The sequence below is a fragment of the Diadema setosum genome, chromosome 14 (genome assembly GCF_964275005.1).
Source record: "Diadema setosum chromosome 14, eeDiaSeto1, whole genome shotgun sequence".
Taxonomy (NCBI): Eukaryota; Metazoa; Echinodermata; class Echinoidea; order Diadematoida; family Diadematidae; genus Diadema; species Diadema setosum.
The window spans coordinates 25696946-25719165 of NC_092698.1; the positions used below are offsets into that span (position 1 = coordinate 25696946).

General features: G+C 39.3%; 1 protein-coding gene across 1 annotated transcript in view; it reads left to right on the forward strand.

Moving 5' to 3' along the window:
• LOC140238245 (kinesin-like protein KIF23) overlaps window positions 1-22220 on the forward strand; it is a 57300-nt gene that overhangs the window by 8911 nt on the left and 26169 nt on the right. Inside the window, exons 9-21 of the mRNA XM_072318181.1 lie at window positions 544-708; window positions 5531-5643; window positions 6276-6397; window positions 6930-7112; window positions 7964-8083; window positions 8649-8745; window positions 10323-10423; window positions 10920-11022; window positions 11780-11988; window positions 12969-13079; window positions 13710-13989; window positions 15434-15576; window positions 16431-16595. Of these exons, the coding sequence (XP_072174282.1) occupies window positions 544-708; window positions 5531-5643; window positions 6276-6397; window positions 6930-7112; window positions 7964-8083; window positions 8649-8745; window positions 10323-10423; window positions 10920-11022; window positions 11780-11988; window positions 12969-13079; window positions 13710-13989; window positions 15434-15576; window positions 16431-16595 (1912 nt within the window). The remainder of the gene's footprint in view (window positions 1-543; window positions 709-5530; window positions 5644-6275; window positions 6398-6929; window positions 7113-7963; window positions 8084-8648; window positions 8746-10322; window positions 10424-10919; window positions 11023-11779; window positions 11989-12968; window positions 13080-13709; window positions 13990-15433; window positions 15577-16430; window positions 16596-22220) is intronic.

Below are 22220 nucleotides of genomic sequence, written 5' to 3' on the forward strand. Positions count from 1 at the left end.
AAATATGCGGGAGACTCGAAAGAAAAAAGTCATGAAACGTCGCGGCGATAGCTTCTCGCGATAGCGATACATCGCGCGAAACGTCGAGGGGGGGGCCTCGGAGGCCCCCCCCCCCCCCCCCCCCCCCCCCCCCGGCCTAGTTAGGGTTAATACAGACTATTTTCACTATTGAATAATAACATGGGCATGCATATGTGGAACAGGCAATTATAGATATGATTATTTATAGCACACAAATATTTCTGTGTGCAAGAGGAATGTCAGTCTTTGTCTTGTCTGTATCGTCCATACCTCAATAGAGAAAGTAATATTTCAAGGTAGTATTCTTGCTCAAAGCCCATAACACTTTGCGAATTTGGAAAACTAGCATGTAGAGCAATTGTCTCATATTTACTCTGAATTCTTTTCTCAGCCAGGTTTGTTTCTTTAACAGAGCTTTTTATCAGTGAGTTAGTTAGCAAGCTGCATTTTTTTTTTCTTTCCACAACATTAGTTTGTGATGTGTATTTCACTTCGGAATCTTTGCCTGACTCCCATCAACAGGAAAGACCAGATAGACTTCAGTCAGGTGGCCCGTGTGCCAGACGTGACTCGTTTGAGTAGCATCGACGAGGACAACAACTATGCCGTCTTCGTCTCCTACGTCGAGATCTACAACAACATGATCTACGATCTCTTGGAGGACGTGCCAGTGTCGCTGCACGCAAAGTGAGTGGTTTTGTTCTTGACGGGGTGATGATATTTAGCTTTGAAGAAATGCCACGTAAACTTGCCTATGATCATGAGCTGTGATGCAGCAACCTACATCTTTTTTTCTTTCTTAGATTTGATGATAGCCAGTTGTGTTTGTCAGAAATTTTCGGAACATTTTCCCCTTATTTGCTGTGTGAATGTTGATGGCCATGTATAATGCTACAACACTGTTGATATCACTGGTGTTGCACTCCAGGCTTTCTCGGTAAGTTTGAAATGAAGGCACAAAATTGATAGTACCAGGGAACAAAATTGTAAGTGGATTTAGTACATACATGACATGGATAGTTTGGAACAAAATGTCCTCATGCACAAAATGAAATTCTGAAGATTATCTTATCTTTATCATGTAAAATGTAAATAGGCATTACATGTAAAGTCGAGTGTCATCTATCGAGTATACCTGGTGACACACAATGCAGGTTTCAGAAGTGAATCGGTCCATATCATGACTTAGCATGATATAACTCATGTAATGCCAGATGCTTCCCTTTAAGAAAATACAATGCAAATATATCTAATACTTTTTCATTTTCTCTGACAACTCGTCGCGTTAACTCTGTCACAAGATCATCTCATTTCGTTCTTCTCGTCCCCCCATCATTCCGTCCTCTAACAGGTACTCAAGGATCAGAGATGATTTCTCGTATGTCATCAGCCGTTTCTGTCATTTATAAGCCTATCTCTCTGCATGCCTTGACCGGCTGCTCTGTGCTTGAGACTTCTCCTCTCTAGCCTATTACCCCAATGACACATCACTCATGATTAGTTTTTCTGCTGTTTCGCTTATTTGATTTCCCTCATGACTGTCCAAGTAGAGAGGCAACTTGAAAGGATGGTACAGTTTCGATTGAGATGGGGCTTGGGGTTTTCAACATTTTTTTTGATGATTCTTTTGAGTTATGAGAAACCTCTTATGAAATATAAAAGAGCATATAATTGTAAGAGGAATTCAAAGTTTCTTTGATGAAAATTGGTTTTGAAAATTGTTGAGATGTCCAAAAGAAAGCCATCCTAATTAATGATGGGACCTACCTTTCATAAGGATAACTTTGTTTTTCTTTGTTTTTTATATCAGCCTTTTCAAAACCTATTTTTATTAAATAATATCTTGCAGAAAGTTAAAAGTTGAATCCTCGCCTCAACCAATACTATACCATCCCTTTAATGGTTTATATATGTGTATTTTTACAATACTGCAACCAAAAGTGTGACATTGTACTACAAATTAAATTCCACTAGAATGACCTCAAAATAAGCTTCATTTTAATGAATAGTGACTTCTTGATATTCAGGGTTGTACAGAGAGATAGTGCACAAAAAAGCTCTGCAAAAAATTAAATCAGAAAAATGTTATTTTGTGTACATTCCTATAGGGAAATCCATTGAAAATGCTTGGTGTCCTATGTAACATCCGTTACATAGAATATTGAAAATAATTTTAAACACATATTGTTGATCACAAAATATCTATAAACTTGATTTGTTAATATTGTAACTAATGTATTGTGATAACAGTGCAGAATTTTACTGTTTGTACTTATTTAGGCATTTTCCAAATATGCATAACGCGTGTCGCAACGCGCGTCGCGATTGGACACTAAAGAGAAAGAGGCAAATAGTTTCTTCCCAAATATTTTATATAATTTATATTCTTTTCTTTTGGATACCTATCCTGGAAAGGAACTCAGAAAAATCAGAAAGGCCAGTAAATAGTATTGGAAATGTACAAAATAAAAGATCAAATCTTCATGTGTAACGGTGGTTACATTGGACACCAAAAAATTGCTGATTTACCATTGTTAATTTTGACATAAAGATGTAAATATTTTGGAACAAAAGTCACATATTTTTCATCCCCCATTGAGCTCATTAAAACAGCAAAAATGCATTGATTTTCAGAATTCTGATCAGCCTTTTCTAGGATCTCTGTGTAACGGTTGTCGCGTGGACACCAAGCATAACACGCGTTACGCACTGTTTATAATGGCATTTTAGGAATGAAAAAGGTTTATTAACAGGATTTTCTTTACATGTCATTCCAAATAGGCATGTTCTGGAATAAGATCAGTCAAAAACACTTATAGAAATATATAATTTAGTTGAGTATGATGCATTTGATCTTAGGGGTACTAATCATGTCACAAATTTGGTGTCCTAAAATGGCCAATTTTTAAGGCATATTGTTTAAAATATACATGAAAAATGTAAGGTTTCATATGATTTTATCTCTACTGTCTCTCATATATGTGGGCTACATATCCTGAAAGTTTTAAGTCTTAATTATGTTTAATTTTTTAATTAGGGCTAATCAAACTTAATCACCTTAAATCTCTGCAGTATTGTAAAAATACACATATCACAAGATATGGGGTTTCAGCTGTACTGCCATCACTTGTAACTTTTGCAACTATTCATTATTGTCAGTAATTATGTAGATATCAAAGACAGTTCTTAAGTCTCATACATACAATACACACATACACACACACACACACACACACACACACTCAGGGTGGTCCACAACTTGAAATTTTAGCATGTTGCAAGCTCAGAATCTGAGAATATTGCAGAAATTGAATATGCGCGGAGCGCACACGATGAGTACGTAGTGCGCAGTATTTTGCTGCTTATCTCTCTTTGTGCTGCTTACATTCAATGTTCTCTCTCATGTTTTGCACACAAATATCTAAAGTACCTGGTAGTTTGATGTTTCTTATGTTATGCACATGTTTTGCACATTTTTGAATACTTTTACTTTGAGCTTGTTGCAAATTTTAAGGATGTTGCATAGCATGCTGCTGGCTTTTTAGGATGTTGCACAAGAATTTTAGCATGTTGCAGCGACATGCTAAAACCCCTCATGGACCACCCTGACACACTCACACACACACACACACACACACACACACACACACAAAGGCCACATGTGCACACAAAATATTCCTGGTGTATCTAAATCAATGAATCAGAATTATAGTTGGAGCAATGAGCACAAAATGATGATATATTACTAGAATTAGGTATGATCAGGGAATACACCCTGCTCAGCAAAACATTTTGGAAGATACTTTTGCCAGTGATTATGGCAGAGAGTTGCAGCTTACTTCTCTGAAATTTTTAAGTGAATATTGATGATATTAACCAAGAAATTAATTTCTGGATACTAGTAAGTAAACAGTTCAAAGGCACCAGTCACAATGGATACCTATATCCCTTCTTAGTTATGGCATATTATTTCCATTTATTGTTTGTTTGCTTGTTTTTGTTTTTGTTTTGTTTTTTTTTATTCTATGCAGTATTTAAGAAGACCATAATTTGGGGGCTCTTTAATATAACAAGGAGAGCTTTGCATGCACTTCAATCATTCTTATTTCTCCTTGATTACTAATGTGGGCTTGTTTCTCAATTTGCCGGCATAACAACAAGCAATAATGCTTGGATTTCAGGTTATTGCGTGTCACGCCCACGACCAATTTTTCTCTGAATATTGTGCATTGTTCTTTTTTTGTTTGTTTGTTTGTTTTTACAACACTTGCATTGCTGATGAATTTGACCTAAAACTCACTTATTTGAATTTCATACAAACCTCCAATATGCTGATTCACATTTCCTTCACTATCTACTGTATATCTGTATTTTCACACATCTGTATACATTTTCCACTTATGCATGCACCTTTGATAAAGTTTTGAGTATCCAAAAAATATGTATACCCTTTTTATGTATACATATAAATGACCTCCTGCACCCCATCTCTAGCCCAGATCCAATGTGCTGCTCTGACAATATCGTTTGTGTTGTGCTGCAGTGACCAAGAGCCATTTCAGACTGGTGACAAACTTGTTTGTTAACTAGTATGATTATCTAGACACACATTCCATGCTTTGCAAGTGTGAAACCCCTCTGATCAAGGCAGGCCTTTTGGCTGTGACTTCATGCCATCATGTCTATGTGGCTGGGTGCACGTAATATCTCACTTAGGATTCCACTGTGGTTCTCTCTGCAGCATTCTACACTCTGTGCCCCCAATCTCACTGTGCTTTCATAGAGGGTGATCTTGCATGTATGTAGATGAGAGCAAAATGCAAACCAGTGCTTGTCTGCAATCAAAGTATTGGCAAACTGCAGAAAATTGTTTTGAAAGAGGGCAGCAACAGATTAATAGGAATTCTCCAGTGTAAAAGTGGAAAAATCAGTAAAAACATACATGATCACCTTTAATTTACAATAAATCATCAAACATGTCTAGTGAGCACTGTGAATTATAGCTGTGTTGGACCTATGAATGTCAAATTTTTTGCATAGATAGTATTTTATTGCTTTTTGCATGTACAGTACACGCCAAGGTAAGATTTAGAAAGAGAAAAAAAAAAAGGGAATCTCTGCTTGTGGTATGATTTATCTTTGATATGCCCCTGTTATATCTTTTGAAGAATATATTTGAGAGTGAGTTTTCTGGAAAAGTTAAATTGAGTCACAATCCATGTATGATACATATGATTGTACATATAAGTGATGTTCAAGTCATATGATCCAAAGACAGTATACTTCAGTGTCCCTGTTGTGTACCATGTTAGATGATTATGTGACTTATGCACTGCCACAACATTGAGAGAGTTTATCCAAGTTTACATATACCCTCAATTATCTGTTGCCTTTCTTCCATTGCTATCACGCAAAATATTTGCCCATCAGAGACGTTGCCCTCAATTTATCAGGAACAGCATCTAACTTAACAGTTTGTGATGTTATTACCTACTTCTTCCTCTGTTAGGAGTTTAACATCAAGAATTCTACGAGAGGACGCAAACCGGAACATGTACGTTGCCATGTGTACCGAAGTTGAGGTCAAGACGACGGAAGAAGCCTACACAGTCTTCCTCAGAGGTGAGATGAGATGGCTTTTCTTTCCTCTCCTTTATCTCTTGAACCACCCCCGCAGCTGCCCTGCCTTAAAAAAACATACAAACAAACAAACATACAAACAAACAAACTGATCTTACCCTCCCCTTTTTGTATGTGTCTTTATTGACGGTATTCGCAGTGATGATATCCTACCATTCACATTATTTAGCCCAAATATCCACCAATATGTTCTCTATGTTACCATGTGCGTTGGCGTATCTTCCTCGACCTGATAGATTCCATTCAGATGTTGGTTCTAGAAAATTGTCTATGTCCTAATCACTGGTTTAATTGTCGTCATCAATGGATGTTGATGATGGCCATGCAGGGCTGACACAAGGTTGCCCACGCCCAGGTTTGTAGGTTTGCCTACATCTAGAAAATTGAATCTGTCCCATTCACTGGTTTAATTGTTGTCTTCAATGGATGTTAACGACTTCAAGTACATTTCTACATTTGTCCTTCCTTTAGGCCAGGGTCGAAACAAGGTTGCCCACGCCCAGGTTTGTAGGCTTGCCTACATCTGGAAAAGTGAATCTGTCCCATTCACTGATTCAGTTGTTGTTTTCAATGGATGTTGATGAGGCCAAGTACATTTCTCTTTTTACCTGCAGGCCAGAGCCGACGCAAGGTTGCCCACACCCAGCTGAACACGGAGTCTAGTCGCAGTCACAGTGTCTTCAACATCAAGCTTGTCCAAGCTCCACTAGACTCTCTGGGACAGGAGGTTCTCCAGGTACAAAGAAATACTTTATTTCCATCATATCTATCACAAGAAAAAAAAAATACACCTGTCTTTTTTCCCTTTTCAAGACTTCAACATATGGTAACAGTAAGTCAATTTTTTAGTGCAATTTATTTTGATGCATTGTCAATTTCCATGTAATCATTTGAGTTTGTATCTGATTTACATGACAAATCATGTAGTTGACATTCATTTATGTTAATTTATTCAAATTGTTTTAAGGAGAAATCTTGTGAGGGACACTACAGTCTATGAGAATAATGAAGAAATAATAGCATGTAAGCTTAGTTGTTTTAACAGAACGACCAAGCAGACTCTTTCGCAATCAGTCTTTGCATTCAAACATGCAATTATACCACAGACCTAAGTATCAATTTGGAGGTAAAACTGGCTATGACACTCTGATGTTCTTAAGAGCCTCCCTGCGAGAGATGTCCCATACATAAGGGACACGATGTGAAGAACAGAGACTTTTGTGTAGTATTGATGGTCCGATTGTCCCATTTCGTGTGTTGCCGTTCAGGACAAGAGCCAGATCTGTGTCAGCCAGCTGTCTCTCGTTGACCTGGCGGGCAGCGAGAGGACCCATCGCACCAACAACACGGGGGACAGGCTGAAGGAGGCGGGCAGCATCAATGCCTCGCTCATGACCCTCAGGACGTGCATCGAGACTCTCCGCGAGAACCAGACAGAGGGCGCCAACAAGGTCAGTCCCATTGGTGTGAATGCCTCTGTCTACCCAAGCTCCTCTACAATGTGACTAACAATCTCCCAGGTCATAGATAGGGTCACAAAGGGCATGTTTATACAAGACATGTTGAAGAGACTGACAGGTAGTAGATAATCATCCATATGTGCCAAAAGAGGGGACATACTAGTAATAATAATGCTGTGCATAAAAATTCTACAGAGATGCCAACTGTTAATTTTTTAGTATTTTTTTTAAGTATTGTTCAGGGGCCACAGAACATTTTTCAGAGTGGGGGACGGGTCATGGTCACTGGTCAATAATGTCAGAGATTAGAAAGGTGAATTTCTTTAGATCAGTGGATTTCTTTTGATCAATGACTTTATGCAGGGCTCCACACTAACTTTTATTTTTCGTGGCCCAAAGGCAAATATCCGACTTTTTTTGATGGCCCGATCGAGTCACCACATTCTTTGTTTCTGAAATTTTGGTGGCTCGACGGGCATTTTTGGTAGCCCCGGGCCACCGGGCCACCGTTAGTGTCGAGCCCTGCTTTATGGGAGATGTTTTTCCTTTTCTTTATGAATAATTAATGTAATTTGAGTGGATCTCTGACTGTCCTAGAAGTGATATATCAAAGAGTGAAGCTCTTGTATTGATTTTGTTTGTTTGTTTGTTTGTTTGTTTGGTTGGTTGTGATAAAACCATGTATATCATCTCAGATTATCAAGGAGAAAAAAAAAAAATTCCAGAAATTGTACCTCTTCATTTATGCAAATACATAATTCTGGTATTAAAGTGAAATGGAATAAAAGGCATGCATGTGCTTGTGAAGTCACATGTCATTAACGTTTGTGTCTTATCAACAGATGGTCCCGTACAGGACCTCCAAGCTCACTCACCTGTTCAAGAATTACTTTGACGGAGAGGGCAAAGTCCGCATGGTAGTGTGCGTCAACCCAGATGCACGTGACTACGATGAAAGCATAGTGAGTAGTAGTTCCGACATGTGTGATGTCTTGGATAGTACAGTGTAAGAGATAATGCACCTTATTCATGGTAGCAGCATTGTTTTAAGGGAGGTTGTTCTATCCATTTATATATTTTTTTTAGTATATGAAATGATAAAAATCGAATGAAAATTATATATTTAAATGTTTGTATTTGGTCATATTGTACACATCATAATTTGATTTTATATAAAGAAGTTGTGAGATGTGTCTTGATGGTAGAATTCATACATGACTAAAACTAATCCTACAGTGCACCATGGTATTGTGATTCTTATTCAAGAAATCACCCTGTGGGAGATGAACAACATGTACAAACTTATCCTCTTAGTAAACTGTTTGAAGTAGGGAAAGCAACCGGCTTGAAGCAGCGTTTTGTAATTTTGCGTTTACTCCATTCCCATACTCACTTGCCATTTCATTTTGAAATGAAATTACTGAAATCAATATCAGGAAGAATCATGTTGCTAGTTTTGTTTGTTGTGTGCCTTTAAGGTGAGAGTTTATTACATAATCAAGACTGTGCCCTGTTTTTGTCCTTCAGCATGTGATGAAGTTTGCTGAGATCACACAAGAAGTCCAGGTTGCCCGGCCAACAGAGGTCAGGTTTGACATCGGTCTCACGCCTGGAAGGAGAAAGGGTAAGATGGCAATACAGTCGACTCCCGTTATCACGAAGCCCCGAAGACAGACATTTTTCTTCTATTATATAAAAATGTTGTTTAACCCTAACTAGGCCGGGGGGGGGGGGGCCTCCGAGGCCCCCCCGCCCCTCGACGTTTCGCGCAATGTATCGCTATCACGAGAAGCTATCGCCGCAACGTTTCATGACTTTTTTCTTTCGAGTCTCCCGCATCTTTTGACACCAAATTTGCGATGCCCGGGTGCGCGGTTCCGAAGTTGCGCATAAATATGCACGTGCATGTCAGACCAAAAACTGCTCAAAAACGTGAATTTGTGTACAATTTCAATGCAAACTGTGTTTACAGGCAAATTTTATAAAAGCATGATTATTTTGGGGTTTTATTGATTAAAATCAAGTAATAACGCATTTTCTTGTTCAGAACAATGTCACGGACAAATTTCATCGAAAAAACAATGAAAAACATAAAGTCGAAAAAACAGGGAAATACATAAGAAATTCAAAAAACAATAAAATACTTAGGAAATTTTTTCTGATTGCGCAATTTTTTTCTCTTACGTTTGCTAAGGACACTAAAAAGAATATTTACACAAAAAATGTGCCTGTTTTGAGCTTTATTTAGTGATTTATAACAAATTGTCTGATTTCATGCATCATTATGCATAAATTAGCATAATTTAGTGTAAATGATAATTTTTGAAGAAATTAACTTCATGGTACTTTAGAATACATCATAGGCAATGCGTGTGCCAATTTTCGTCGCGATCGCGTGGTCGACGGCCGAGATCCGGAGGGGGGGCCTGGGAGGCCCCCCCCCCCCCCGGCTCTATCATCTACCTGAATAGCCCGGCCTAGTTAGGGTTAATAACCAAACAAAATAAACAATAAAAAAGTATCTACGGGGTTTGAACTTTACTTCGTGGTAACCGGAATTTCATTATAACTGTGTTCGTTATAACGGGAGTGCACTGTATGGAGTTCTTCTGTTCAGAGATGTCTGCTATAAAATATGTTCAAGCTGATTTGATGTCAGAATGTCAAAGTCTTATCAAGTCTATGTATAGGTGATTGTTCACTACCATACAGTATCTTTGGAGAAGCCAGATACACAGGTTGCTGCTGTCACTAACATAAAGTCAAATTGGAGCAGTGTATACAAACAAATATGCTGCAATGGCTTTTATGGTTTTCGTGTCATTGGTAGTTTATTTCTTCTGTTAAGAAATGTCTGCTTTAAAATATGTAGATGATTCATTTCAACATAAGAGTCTCTATTAAGGTCCTCAAGTCTATCTGTGAGTGATTGTTTGCTTCAATACAATATCTTTGGAGTAGCCAGATACACACAGTTCTGCAATTACAAATGTAAGATATGCCAAACTCAGAGCAGCTGTACATCACCAGATATGCTTGAATAGCCTAGTTTTTTTTTCTTCATATCATTTGTTGCCATTTTTATAGACTTTGCGCAGTCTACATCCAGTGCACTCTCAGTATCTTTGATACAGGCATTCAGCAATGAGTGCAAGCTTTTCTAATTAAACTTGTTTCTCAAACTGTTTTCTCCCTCCCCAGCCAACGAAGAGTACCGACGACTGCTGGCAGAGAGTGATGGCAAAGTGCCGCCACCACCTCCACCAATTCTCAGCCTGGGTCCCCCCTTCCCTCTCCTACAGGTACTGCTGTGCTGCTTCTTACAGCCAATCCTGTCTTGTTTGTAACCACCTGTCGCTTTTAGCAGCCACCTGTGTGTAATTGCTATCAAATATTCCAATGTAGTTGAACGGTTTTGTTTAACATGCAGATGTTATCTTGGTGGCCACCTGTCAAACGTACTCTGTCTTTTAAGATATTTCCTGTGACTGGATAAAACTTCAATGCTTATTTGAAAAATATCTCATAGAGTGAAATTGTTGTGGTGAATTCAAAAGATTTTTTTGTTTTGATTTCTTGTTTCACAGAGCATGAAGAAGGAAAAGAGAAAAGAATACTGAAAAAGAAAAATCAAAGTAAATGAGGAACACCCATCAAAAATTTTAGAGGACGGTGTCCTATTAATATTCTACCTGTATCACTTTGTAATTAGTGTGTATGTAATTCTGAGGATGCCCCCTTCCCAGCCTTTCGATATGTATGTTCATTCATACCTTGATTTTCTTGTCCATTTGACAGATCTCAGATCCCAGCGATGACACCACCTTGCCCAACCTTATTGCCTTTCTGGCTGAGAGGGAGAAGAGGCGGAAGATCATGGAGGAAGACCTGGCAAGAAAACGTAAGACCTCAGTTCCTTCCCTCCTCCTCCCCCCACCCCCCCCCCCCCCCCCCCAGCTTGAAATTCTTACCCTGGCTGCCCGTTTTGTCAGTTTGTTTGTTTATAAGTTATGGGTTATTAGCATTATATCTTTGTGTGATCCACTTACCTTATTTCTACTCGAATGCATCATTGAACTGTTGCAATTAAAGCTCTCGGAGAGTGCAGACCTCCATCAAGCAGCTCATTTCCACCCACATATACATATGCTGAAAATGGCCCTATTTACCAATGATAAATCTTTCTAGTGTCTTTACCTGAGCTTCCAGATGCACCTCGAGCACATGCACAGTATGCATTCACATCTCAAATATATGCAGTTTGAATTCCCTCGTTTAATGGTCCTATTTGCCAATGACAAAGAATCTGTTTAAAAAAAAAAAAAAATCTTAGATCCAGACAGTGATCCGGATCACTACCAATATCTAATCACCTATTCCTTGTGTCACAATCCACTTTTCCTGTAAATGTCATTCAAATCCATTCACAACTTTTTAAGTCATTTTTGCAAACAAACAAACAAACAGACAAACAATGCAACACTGTTGAAAACAAAACCTCCTTAGGGGAGGTGATAATTATGAGAAACTGGGGTTTGTCTTATATAACATCTTTTCACTATGTAGTAGTTCTCTAAGCACTTAGCAAGATATGATTGCAGCACATTTCATATCATACATCTTTGCCTACTTCAATCCTCTTTGTGCCATTATTGCAGAGGGAGCATTCCGTGCCATGCTGGTGGAGGCAGACCACGAGCTGGACCAGCTGCGGGCGGCCAACGCCGAGCTGAACAGCAAGCTGAGCTCCAAGACGCGGGAGTGCGACCGGCTGGAGAAGAGAGTGCGCTCACTGGAGCAGGACAACCATGTCCTCCAGCGCACGCACCAGCTGTACGAGGCTGACAAGCGGAGCATGGAGACGGAGGTAAGCGCACAAGCTTTAAAGTTGGACGGTCGTCATCCCTAATGGTACGTAAACTCCCGAACGACGGAAGTTTATGCATGCAATTGTGCAATGCCAGACTCGGTGCTATATCCATAAACATGTGGGACAATGCTGCCACTGAGACACGTGTGTGTGTGTGTGTGTGTGTGTGTACGCATCATACACAAACATTGTGACTGCGAGCTACGGTGATTGGAGGAGAGAGGCCATCAGACGCTCTTCATGCGCATGCGCACTGAGAGTGTACATCCATTCGGAAGCTCTCGTGGCTCGCTGGGACAGCCATTTTGGGTCAGGAGATTTGTAGCACAGAACTCTTGAAGTATAGAGTGTTGTTCGCTGACCCATTGAGCCAGCGCTATTCTCATTCGGGGTCACTACATTTGATACAGAATGGGGGAGGCAGTGTGTTGCGTTCGTCTCCGTGCCACACAAACCACTCGCCACAATTGTAAGGCTTTAAAGCCCAAGTCACATATCGACATCCCATAGCTATTTTTGTGGTTAAGACAGCATTGTCAAAAAATGTGACAATTTGTGGACTCACTGATTTAGAAATCAAACCTAGTCGAAGATGCCAACTATTACCCTTTTTTTTTTTGCAGGCCAGTATTTTGTTATTCTCTTTGTTTTTGATTTTTGCCTAATACTGCAGGTTTCATAGAAAGGACTGTTTCCCCCAAATTGTATTACTACATGCATGTGTCTTTTGCAGGAAAGGTACCAATACTGCTTTCCACCACCAAAAATATGCCTGTTCAGTCCTCAGAATACTCCAGTGCTGTTCACAAGGTTTTCATCCCTCCTCAGTTGATTTCTGTGTCATTTTTTCATTGCCCGCCAATTCTTAGCTGATAGTCAATTAAAATCTACGACACCACCCCTGGTGCAGTGAGAGATGTGAAAAGTTGCTCATTCACTTGTATCAATGTCATGTCTGGTTTTCTCGTTATGCTCAGCTGACAGAGAAAGAGAAGAAGATCCAGATGGAGACACAGGAGAGGGCGAGGCTGAAGCAGGCCCTTAAAGGGGCGGTCAGCAGCCAGCGGGACAGATGGGAGAAAGAATGCGTGAGTACTCTTGGGGCATTGGCTCTGTAAATTGTCACCCCTTGCTGCACCCTTTCTGTGAAGGCCCTACCCAATTTCCCACAGATTTTCAACTAAAGGTCCCACTATGACATGCTTATCGTTGTAACTTCTCAACCAAAACTGTATCATCCCTTAAGGATTTATCCATTTGTCTGTGAGATGAAAACATTGCTTAAAACTTTTAATGCAGATATGGTTGTATGACTCTGAAGCAAATGCTGCAATGCAGTGTGTATACTGTAAGAGACAGCAAAATGGTCTACTGCAATAATACCTTCCTGTCCAACACCAATGTTGTGTTTCACTTACATTATACATATTTTGGGCATGACACTTAACTTCTTTCTCAGGTAGCCCTAAAATCTTTGAATGTGAAATTTCGGTGGCCCAAAATAGAAGGACATGTAAAGAATTCATTTGGATTTTAGCTGCCCAATCGGGCCACCAAAAGATAGCCTTTTTGGAAATTTGGTGGCGCAACAATAATTTTTAGTGGCCTCGGTTCCACGGGGCCACTGCTAATGTCAAGCTCTGCATATCATACAACATAAAGAGTTTTTCCCCACCATCTCGACTTTCCTCTCTCTCCCCCCTTGTGATGCGGTCCAGGCCAAGAGGGTGAGGCAGACGGAGCTGAAGATGCAGACGGAGATGTGGGTGCGGGAGGAGAAGCTTCGGCAGCTGAAGGAGATCGTCCAGGGCCACGAGGAGAAGGAGAGCGCCCGCAAGGCCGAGAAGCAGGTGCTGGCGGAGAGCTTCAACCGCTCCCGCTCCCCGCCCCCGGTCCACCGCAGCCAGGTCCCGCCTGTCCGACTCCGGCACCGGCGGTCGCGCTCCACCTCCAACAATGTTTGGATCGACCACCAGCCCGCAGAGATCCTCGACACTGGTAAGCTAGATCCGAAGTGATATAGCTTCAAACTCTCTCCTTATTATGTTCCATTTTTTCAGTTTTTCATTCTTTTTTTTTTTTTTTTTTTTTTTGGGGGGGGGATCATCTTTCTTGTATGTGTTTCCATGTGTACATACCATCTTTGAGTAATGTTACACGACCTTTCTCAGTCAAATCTATTGTTTGCAGTATGTGCACTCATTAGTTGGTCAAATGTTTCTGTGTCTTTATTCTACTTTCCTCATCAAGACTGTAAATGCCATACTTGACCCGTCGAGGACGGACTGATTTTGCTACAACACACATTTCCCATAGACACCTGCCCGAGTGAACTCAGAACTCGTCCTCGATGGTCTAAAATATCGCGGGTTTCTTTAGCAGAAAGTATGTTATACATAGCATGGGTGCCAAGGTGATCCTTCTCGGCTAAAATTAACCAAGTTATTTATTCAATATTGACAGATTTCACAGGGATAATGTTGTTAGGGGCGGAAACTACAGGTGACCCCTTACAAATAGATCAGGGAGGTGTTTCATAAAGCTGTTCGTAAAGTTACGAACGACTTACGAGCGACTGGTGATCAGTTCTAGTGCTGAATTATGGAAATTCTGATAAGTATGGCACATTGGAACTGATCACCAGTCGCTCGTAAGTCGTTCGTAACTTTACGAACAGCTTTATGAAACAGGGCCCAGGACCCTGTTTTATGAAGAGTTAAAAAGTTGATTATAAAGTTACTTTCTATGATAAGTCTATGGCAGCCTGTGTGTTACGGAAATTTAAAATCAACTTTATCTTTTTATAAAACTGGGCCCAAGCAGGGTATGGGGAATGTAGCCACAAAGCTTTGCAAGGTTCCAATTGAACTATTAGAACTGTGAATGAAATGAATGAGATGTTGTTACAAAGCCCTCTGTAAATTTGTTTTAGAATGTTTCCACCCTATCTTTATATCAACTAGACAACTTCTGTAAGTACAGGGAAATTTTGTTATAATGAGGACCTAAAAACCAAGACAATTACCTTGTGATATCAGGTTTTTCGCTATATCAGGATACAAAAATAAAGAAATATAGATACTGCAAAGGTGGAAATTTTTGCTGTGTTTAAATTTTCGTGCATTTCGCGCAACCAGAAACTAGCGTGAAAATAAAAGCATGCTATCTATCTGTCTTTTGATCAATCTATCTGTCTGTCTATCTATCTGTTTACTGTAAAACGAATGTTCGTGTGCATTTTAATTACTCGAAATTAAAATGCACACTAAATTTCTTGTCTACACTATATGCATTGAACGCCAGTGGCAATTCACAAAAATGCCATGAAAAAGGCCGTCGGCTCCAATTCACGAAAATTTCGTGCCATGAATATATCCTGTTTTACAGTATCTGTTTATCTATCTATCCATCTATCCATCTATCTATCTATCTGCTGGTGCAGAGACCGTGCTGAAGCCAACCAAAGGCAAGAACACAAAGCGAGTGTCGCAGCCGTCAGTGAAAGACATCAAGTCCACAGACAACTACATGCTCACCCATCAAGAGGAGGATTCAGCGGGGGAGATCGAGACAAAAATCTTCAAGGTATGAGAAAAACAGTGAATTAATAAGTCTGTGAAAAAACTTAGAATTATAAGAATTTGCAGGAATGAATGCCATGACATTAGCAAATCAGCTTTTCAGGATTATCAGATTATCATCTTCTAAACCTTTAAAATGATGGTGCATTGCAATTGTCAGTATTAAGACACTTGCAGCAAGGTTGGAGACAAGTTTAATTGCCCAGTGATCTCTTAATTGTCTTACTCAGCCTTTTTAGGGATCAAATTCAGAGCCTTATGGTGCCATCATTTCAGTAAATGGGTTCAGACAGACAGATTTTGTCCATATGGAAATTAACTAATACCAGTTGTTTGATTCAGAAATAGTGAGATAAGAAACACATTATGTAGTAGACATATGCAGACACTCATACATATAAAAGAGTGGCTGTTGTCAGTTGGCTAATTTTTTTTTTTTTTCATGGTTAAGTACAGATGGTTCAGGTTTGCTCTAATGGGTTTAAGGTATCTCTTAAGTGCTGTGAAATATAGGATTATGTCATTTTCAGGTAAATGTTATTCCTTACCATGGAATAGCATATTACGATACATTTACGGGGCGTAAAGATATACCACCTTTTGTCAGCTTGTGATCCCAAACCATAAAAGATATTGCAAGTGATGTTTGACCCTCCTCCCCTACACTTTCAGTCAGTTGACCTAAGAGTGAGCCTATGGCAATCTCGTACCATACACAATCTCAAGAGAAAAAAAAAATGACTGAAATTGATTAAAAGGCTTTGAAAAGAGTGCCCAATGTTTACCCTGATGATACAGCTTATACAGAGTACTGTAGAATACTTCAACATGTCCTTTTGATATCCTCCCCCCACCCAGGCTGAAGTGATACCCACAAGGGGTGGGGGACGTTCTGTCCAGTTCACTGATGTGGAGAAGCTGAAGACTGAGGACCCCCTCTCCCAGAGCGTGCTGAGGTCCAAGCGCCCGGCGGAAGATGACCCGGAGCAGTACAGTGGGGAGTGGACAGATGTCGAGACAAGGGTAAGTGATCACTCTGTTTTGGTTGAAGTAGACTGTTTTATGGCCTGATCAAAGTACACTCTTATCAATATAGCTTGCACAAAGGGCTTGCTCTCTGTATTTTTGAATATTGCATGCAAGCAGTTGGCAAGTACTTTATGAGCTGTTATTTTTGCATACAGATATTTTTGCAAATGAAGAGGTCACAGACATTTTCGTGAGGTGTTGTTTTTCGCAAATTGACACCGAGGCTATCATATGTGCGCTCTTACACTAGTGCATGGCGACATTATTGCTTGCTAACAGTACAACAGTAATTTGCGAAATTCACAAAAATTAAACCCTTGCAAAAATAACAGCTTATACAGTAGTGAAAAGTGTTCAGGAGGAACAGGTAAAATGAAATGGTTTTAACAACTTTCTAAGAGAGCGAGAGAAGAAAAAAAAAATGAGCCCCACAAATTTTAGCTCGCTAGTTAAAAATATTTGCATGAGCTCTGGATTCAAGAGCAATTATTCCTTTGGAAACTTACTCTTGTAAAGCCAACATAATGTGGGTCAAATTTTTTCTTACACAAGTGGTTGATTGTTGAATGTCATGTTGTCATGACTTTAAAGCAGAAGAAGTTAAGCTAACAGTAGGAAGGTGGATTTCCACGTACTTATTGTCCAGAAGGTGTTCCATGGGAATAATTGCCCTTATGACATTTGGCAATATGGTAACAATGATTGCTTGTCAGCAGGACTCATTATTAGGGGGTGGCCCAGGGCCACTTAGCCAGTTGAGGATGAGTCCCGTCTTTTGGAAATGCGTGTTGTAGCAAAGTCAAACCGTTCTCAATGGGCTAAACTTGAGGTCAGACCACCAAATTTCCAAAAATGTTATTCTTTTGGTGTCTCGATTAGGCACTGAACATTCAAAATAGACTGTTATGTTTCTCTTAATTTCAGCCACTACCTTTTTTTTTTCAGGCCACCAAAAATTTCACACTTAAGATTTTAGTGGTCCAAACAGGCCACAGGAGAAAATTGAAGTTCGTGCCGAGCCCTGTTATAGGTATAGTTGATAAATGCAGGCCTGGTCAAATTTTTGTTAACGCAGATGGAGGATTATTGTATTGTCATGACTTTACAGCAAAAGGGGCTAGGTATAAAAGGGAAAGTGGATATCCTCAGAGCTATTGCACAGAAGGTGTTTCAGAGGAATGATTACTTTTATCATAGCTTGTATGACATGGTAATAATGATTGAGGGCTCACATGCCTAAGGGCAGCAGTAAAATAGTTACTTTTGTGAGCCCTAGCCCATGTACTGCTGCCCTGTTCATACTATTTGTGTTATACATCAACTATGCATGTGTTGTATGTTGCTTCTCTGTTCATATTTTGTGGTGTTACATGTCAACTATGCCATTTCCATGTGAATGTATGTTATGTAACTGTTATTGTCATTTTCATTTGGCTGAATGGATAATAATTTCTTGTTGGTGTGATCGATAAATGCATGCCTGGAAGTAATCAGCAGACTAGACTAGGGGTGAACAGTCTGAGTGTGGAATGAAATCATTTAGGGATGTCTGTGATTCATGGTGCTGTTTGGAGAATTGAATCATTTTCTTCTTCTGTCATGGATTCTATTTTATTTGGGGAAATGGACCTTGACACCAAGAATTAAGCAGTAAATACTCTTTCAAAAGGAAGTGAAAACCACAAGTTCTACATGATGCCACACAGTGGTGTGACTAGAAGGTACAAAGACCTGTGTATACAATGATATCATATGCTGTAAATCATGCAGTGAATATCAACAAGTTAGAGAGATGACACAGTATTTCTAATGTTTGACATTGATCTGTCAAATGCCTTTTATACTGTCATATCAATTGAAGGCTTATATGGTTGAGACTGACTCAGAAAAATGGTACTTAAACTTATGCCTCGGCCATTCACATGCAGTTGCTAGATACAAGTTTGAGACATTAGTTTGCTTGATTGGCAGGTGGATGAATTGATGGATGGATGGATGGATTGATGGACGGATAGATGGCTTTATGCCAGTGTAGAGAGAGATTGACTAGTTGGCGGATGCATGAATAGACAGATGTTGAACAACCAACCTGCAATCACAGTTTGTGACTGCTCTTGCTTGTGATTTGAAATTAGGTGAACAGTTGGCAACAAAAGGAAGAAAAAAAAAATATGGAAGTAACAAATAATTCTTTGAACATGCACCATCCATGGTGATAGCAATAATGACCTTAGGGAAAAATGAGGGGGGATGCAATCAATACACTGGTGCAGCCAATTCAAATCTTCACCAGAAAATGATGTAACAGGTGCTCTGATTGTCTCTTTTCCATTGCCTCTGTAAAAGTTGGAAATCAAATTCGACATACAGACATTGCATGCTGTGTCACCCCGCACAAAGGCATAGGCAATACCCCAGAAGAACTTGGCTGAATTTGCCGAATTGCTCACGCGAATCACTCAATGCCAAGGATTTTTTTTTAATGGAATTCCTGTTCACCATGACCTTCAGAGAAAGGGGGTAGTAGTACTTTTAATGTTAAACTATGCTTAATGCTGTAGCGCTTGTCATATACACTCATGAAAAATGGCAAAATCTCTTTTGCAGATATGTGGAAGGATTTTGGCATATTTTTTTCCCCCAGCACTGAGCATGCTTGTTAGTTCATTTCAGGGGAATGCACTTCTTGACACTTACCAGTGATTGGGGACTACTGTATCAGGTTGTCTCGTGAGCAACCACAAAATGTGTGTGAAATGATATACATGATGACATAATGAAAGCTTTCTCTGCACTTAGCTTGCATTCCTTCCCCAAACTTAATTCTAAGGAAGAATCAGGAAGAATGATTTTGTCATTAGTGTGGTGAAAAAAACCTCTCTTGAGTTATCTTTCAATATCTCACTTCACTCCATGATGCAATGAACTTTTCGAATGTAATTCATGAAGTCGTGGCAGTGGAACAACTGCATAAGATTATGGCAATGAGTCAGAATTCTACAGAGTTCCAAAGTACAGATGATGGGAGTGAGAGCTAATAAGATATTACTAGGATAAGGTACTGATCTGCTGGAATGATGTACATCGTCTTCATAAAGCTTGAAAGTAAGCTTTCCTTTACATTCTCACTAGTGGTGTTACGTGTCATGGAAGTATGTCACAAATCACACTTTTTCTCTTCCTTTCAAATGAAGACACACAGAAAAAGTTGCAAAGAGTACTCAATACTGATGTAATAACTGAGCTACTTGTACGTATCTTGTGGAAGAGAGTGCATATTGACAGGAAGTGTTCATCTGATGGGAACAATTCATTCTCTTTCCTTTGATGCTCTTCCTGCTTTTTTTTTCTCTCTTTAGTAATATGATTGAACATGCCAGCACACACAATATGTATTCATAATGATAATGATTTCTTACCGCATGTTGCTCAAAGCATTTATAGACAATGCGTTTTTGTTCCATCCCCCTGACAATTCATGGGGTGTAACAGTCGGTTCATCCTTTAGCCCCTCGTGAATATCATACTTGCCAACTAGTAAGATTTTATCAGATTCAGTAAGATTTTTTACAATAAAGATAGCAAAATCAGATTTTCTGTCAGAGAAATCAGATTTTGAAAAAATATTTAGATATACCTTTCATGTGTATTTTCTGAAGATTTGACCGAAAGTAAGATTTTCAACTTCAGTTTGCATATAAAATAAGATTTTTGCAATCCACGAGTAAGATATATATGTTCATCTTGAAATGTTGGCAGGTATGGAATATTATTACACTGCCGTTGCCCGTTCTTGTGTAGATAGGTGTTCCCCATTTTGGGTGTGGTGCATGAAAATTCAATTCAGTTTAATTTACTAATGATGATTTCAGTTGTATTGCTGTCGGTGACTAACTTGCACGATGTTTTATCAAAGAGATAATTAAATGTACAAAATTGATGAAAGGATTGTGGAATTGCAAAGAACAGTAAAATAATTATATTCAAACAGGATAGGGACTCGAGAGAGAGGTACTGAAAGAGAGAGAAGAGATAGAGAAGCAGAAATGAGGGCAGGATAGGGAGAATTGAGCCGGAAGGAAGGAGTCTGTGTACAGTCAAATACATGAACATACGTACCTCAAAAGATATATATCCTGTTCACTATGCATACACATTTTTAGATTTAAAAAAAAAAAAAAAAAAAAAAGTTTCTGAATTATTTGACTTGTTCCTACAGCTCAATGTGAAAGTTTGAATTCAAGGAAAATTTAACAGAATGTCATTCTAAACCCAAGTTTACAGCTCATTACAATGATGGGTACCTGCCTCACCCATTATTCCTCTCATATACCAAAAACAGATCTGTTAGAGAAATTGCTTTTTTTTTGCTTTTTTGCTTTTTTTTTCAGGAGAAAAATGAAAATTGGTGAATTTTTGTGTATGGAATGCACAGCTGCTTAACACGTAAAAATGTAGAAGTCACAGAGTTGCCGAATTGTCTTACTCTCTGAACCATTACAGTGCACTCCCGTTATAATACAAACAGCTAAAATTCCAGTGATAATGAAATAAAAATCCAGGTCGCAGTGAGGGAAGTAAATTGTTGCTTTTTTTTTTTTGTAATTTGTCCTACATGTATGACAACTGATTGCTGATCGCTTACTTGGTGAAATATGATCAGGCCCAAATCATCATTTTGTTTGAAGTATTTCTCAAATTATACACTTTTATTCTATGTATTTATGCATGTCAAGTACTGGTAAACTTGAGCAAGTTTAATGTAGATGCTACCCGCCCCATGTTACTTCTTTTTTGTCAACCAGCAGGCACGTACACTCAATACATCACAATATAACGGTGATGGGGCGAGTTCAAGAGATTTCTGGCTGGATTGAGTGACCTTGTGGGAGGTATCTACATCACATGACAGCCACTTAGTATGAGCCAATATAGAATAATAGGCCAGCACGCTGGTATTTCCCGATATAACTTACCAATATGACCTTGGTCTGGTGGATGTGGTAGGGGTGAGATCGTTACACAAGGATGACAACTGTCCCCATCAATCCTGATATTGGTGTTGGCTAGTGTCTCCTTATTCCTGCCCCTGTTGACAAAGAATATGACATACTTTAATTGTGCAATGTACAAGTAGTACAGTCCCAGTCTAATTAAATTTGCACTTAACCCCACACATTTGGGCTTGCACGCAATCTCCGCACGGCTAGTAGAGAGTAGCTCCAGACAACACAGGGGTACCATTTGTAATTCACGTGGGGGGGGGGGGGAGATTGAATGAAACACATGATACAATTGCAGCACCTATTTTTACATGCTTAACAGGTGTTCCTGGCATTTGTGTTTTCAAAATTCTCCCAGATGAATACCTGCTTGCAACACCATCTTACTTTCCTCTCTTTTTTTTTTCTCTCTCTCTCATTTTTGTGTGTGAGATTAATTACCTTATAAAAGACTTTCAATGATTCAGGCAATTTTGCCGTTTTGAATCCAAGAATCTATCCTCTAGTGTGCATATCTCTAAATTTTCTTTGATTGCTAGAATGAATACTATCGAGAGATGAAGTGATCAGACATGTCAAAGCAACGGCAGAACTGCCTGTAGTATCCCTGACTCTA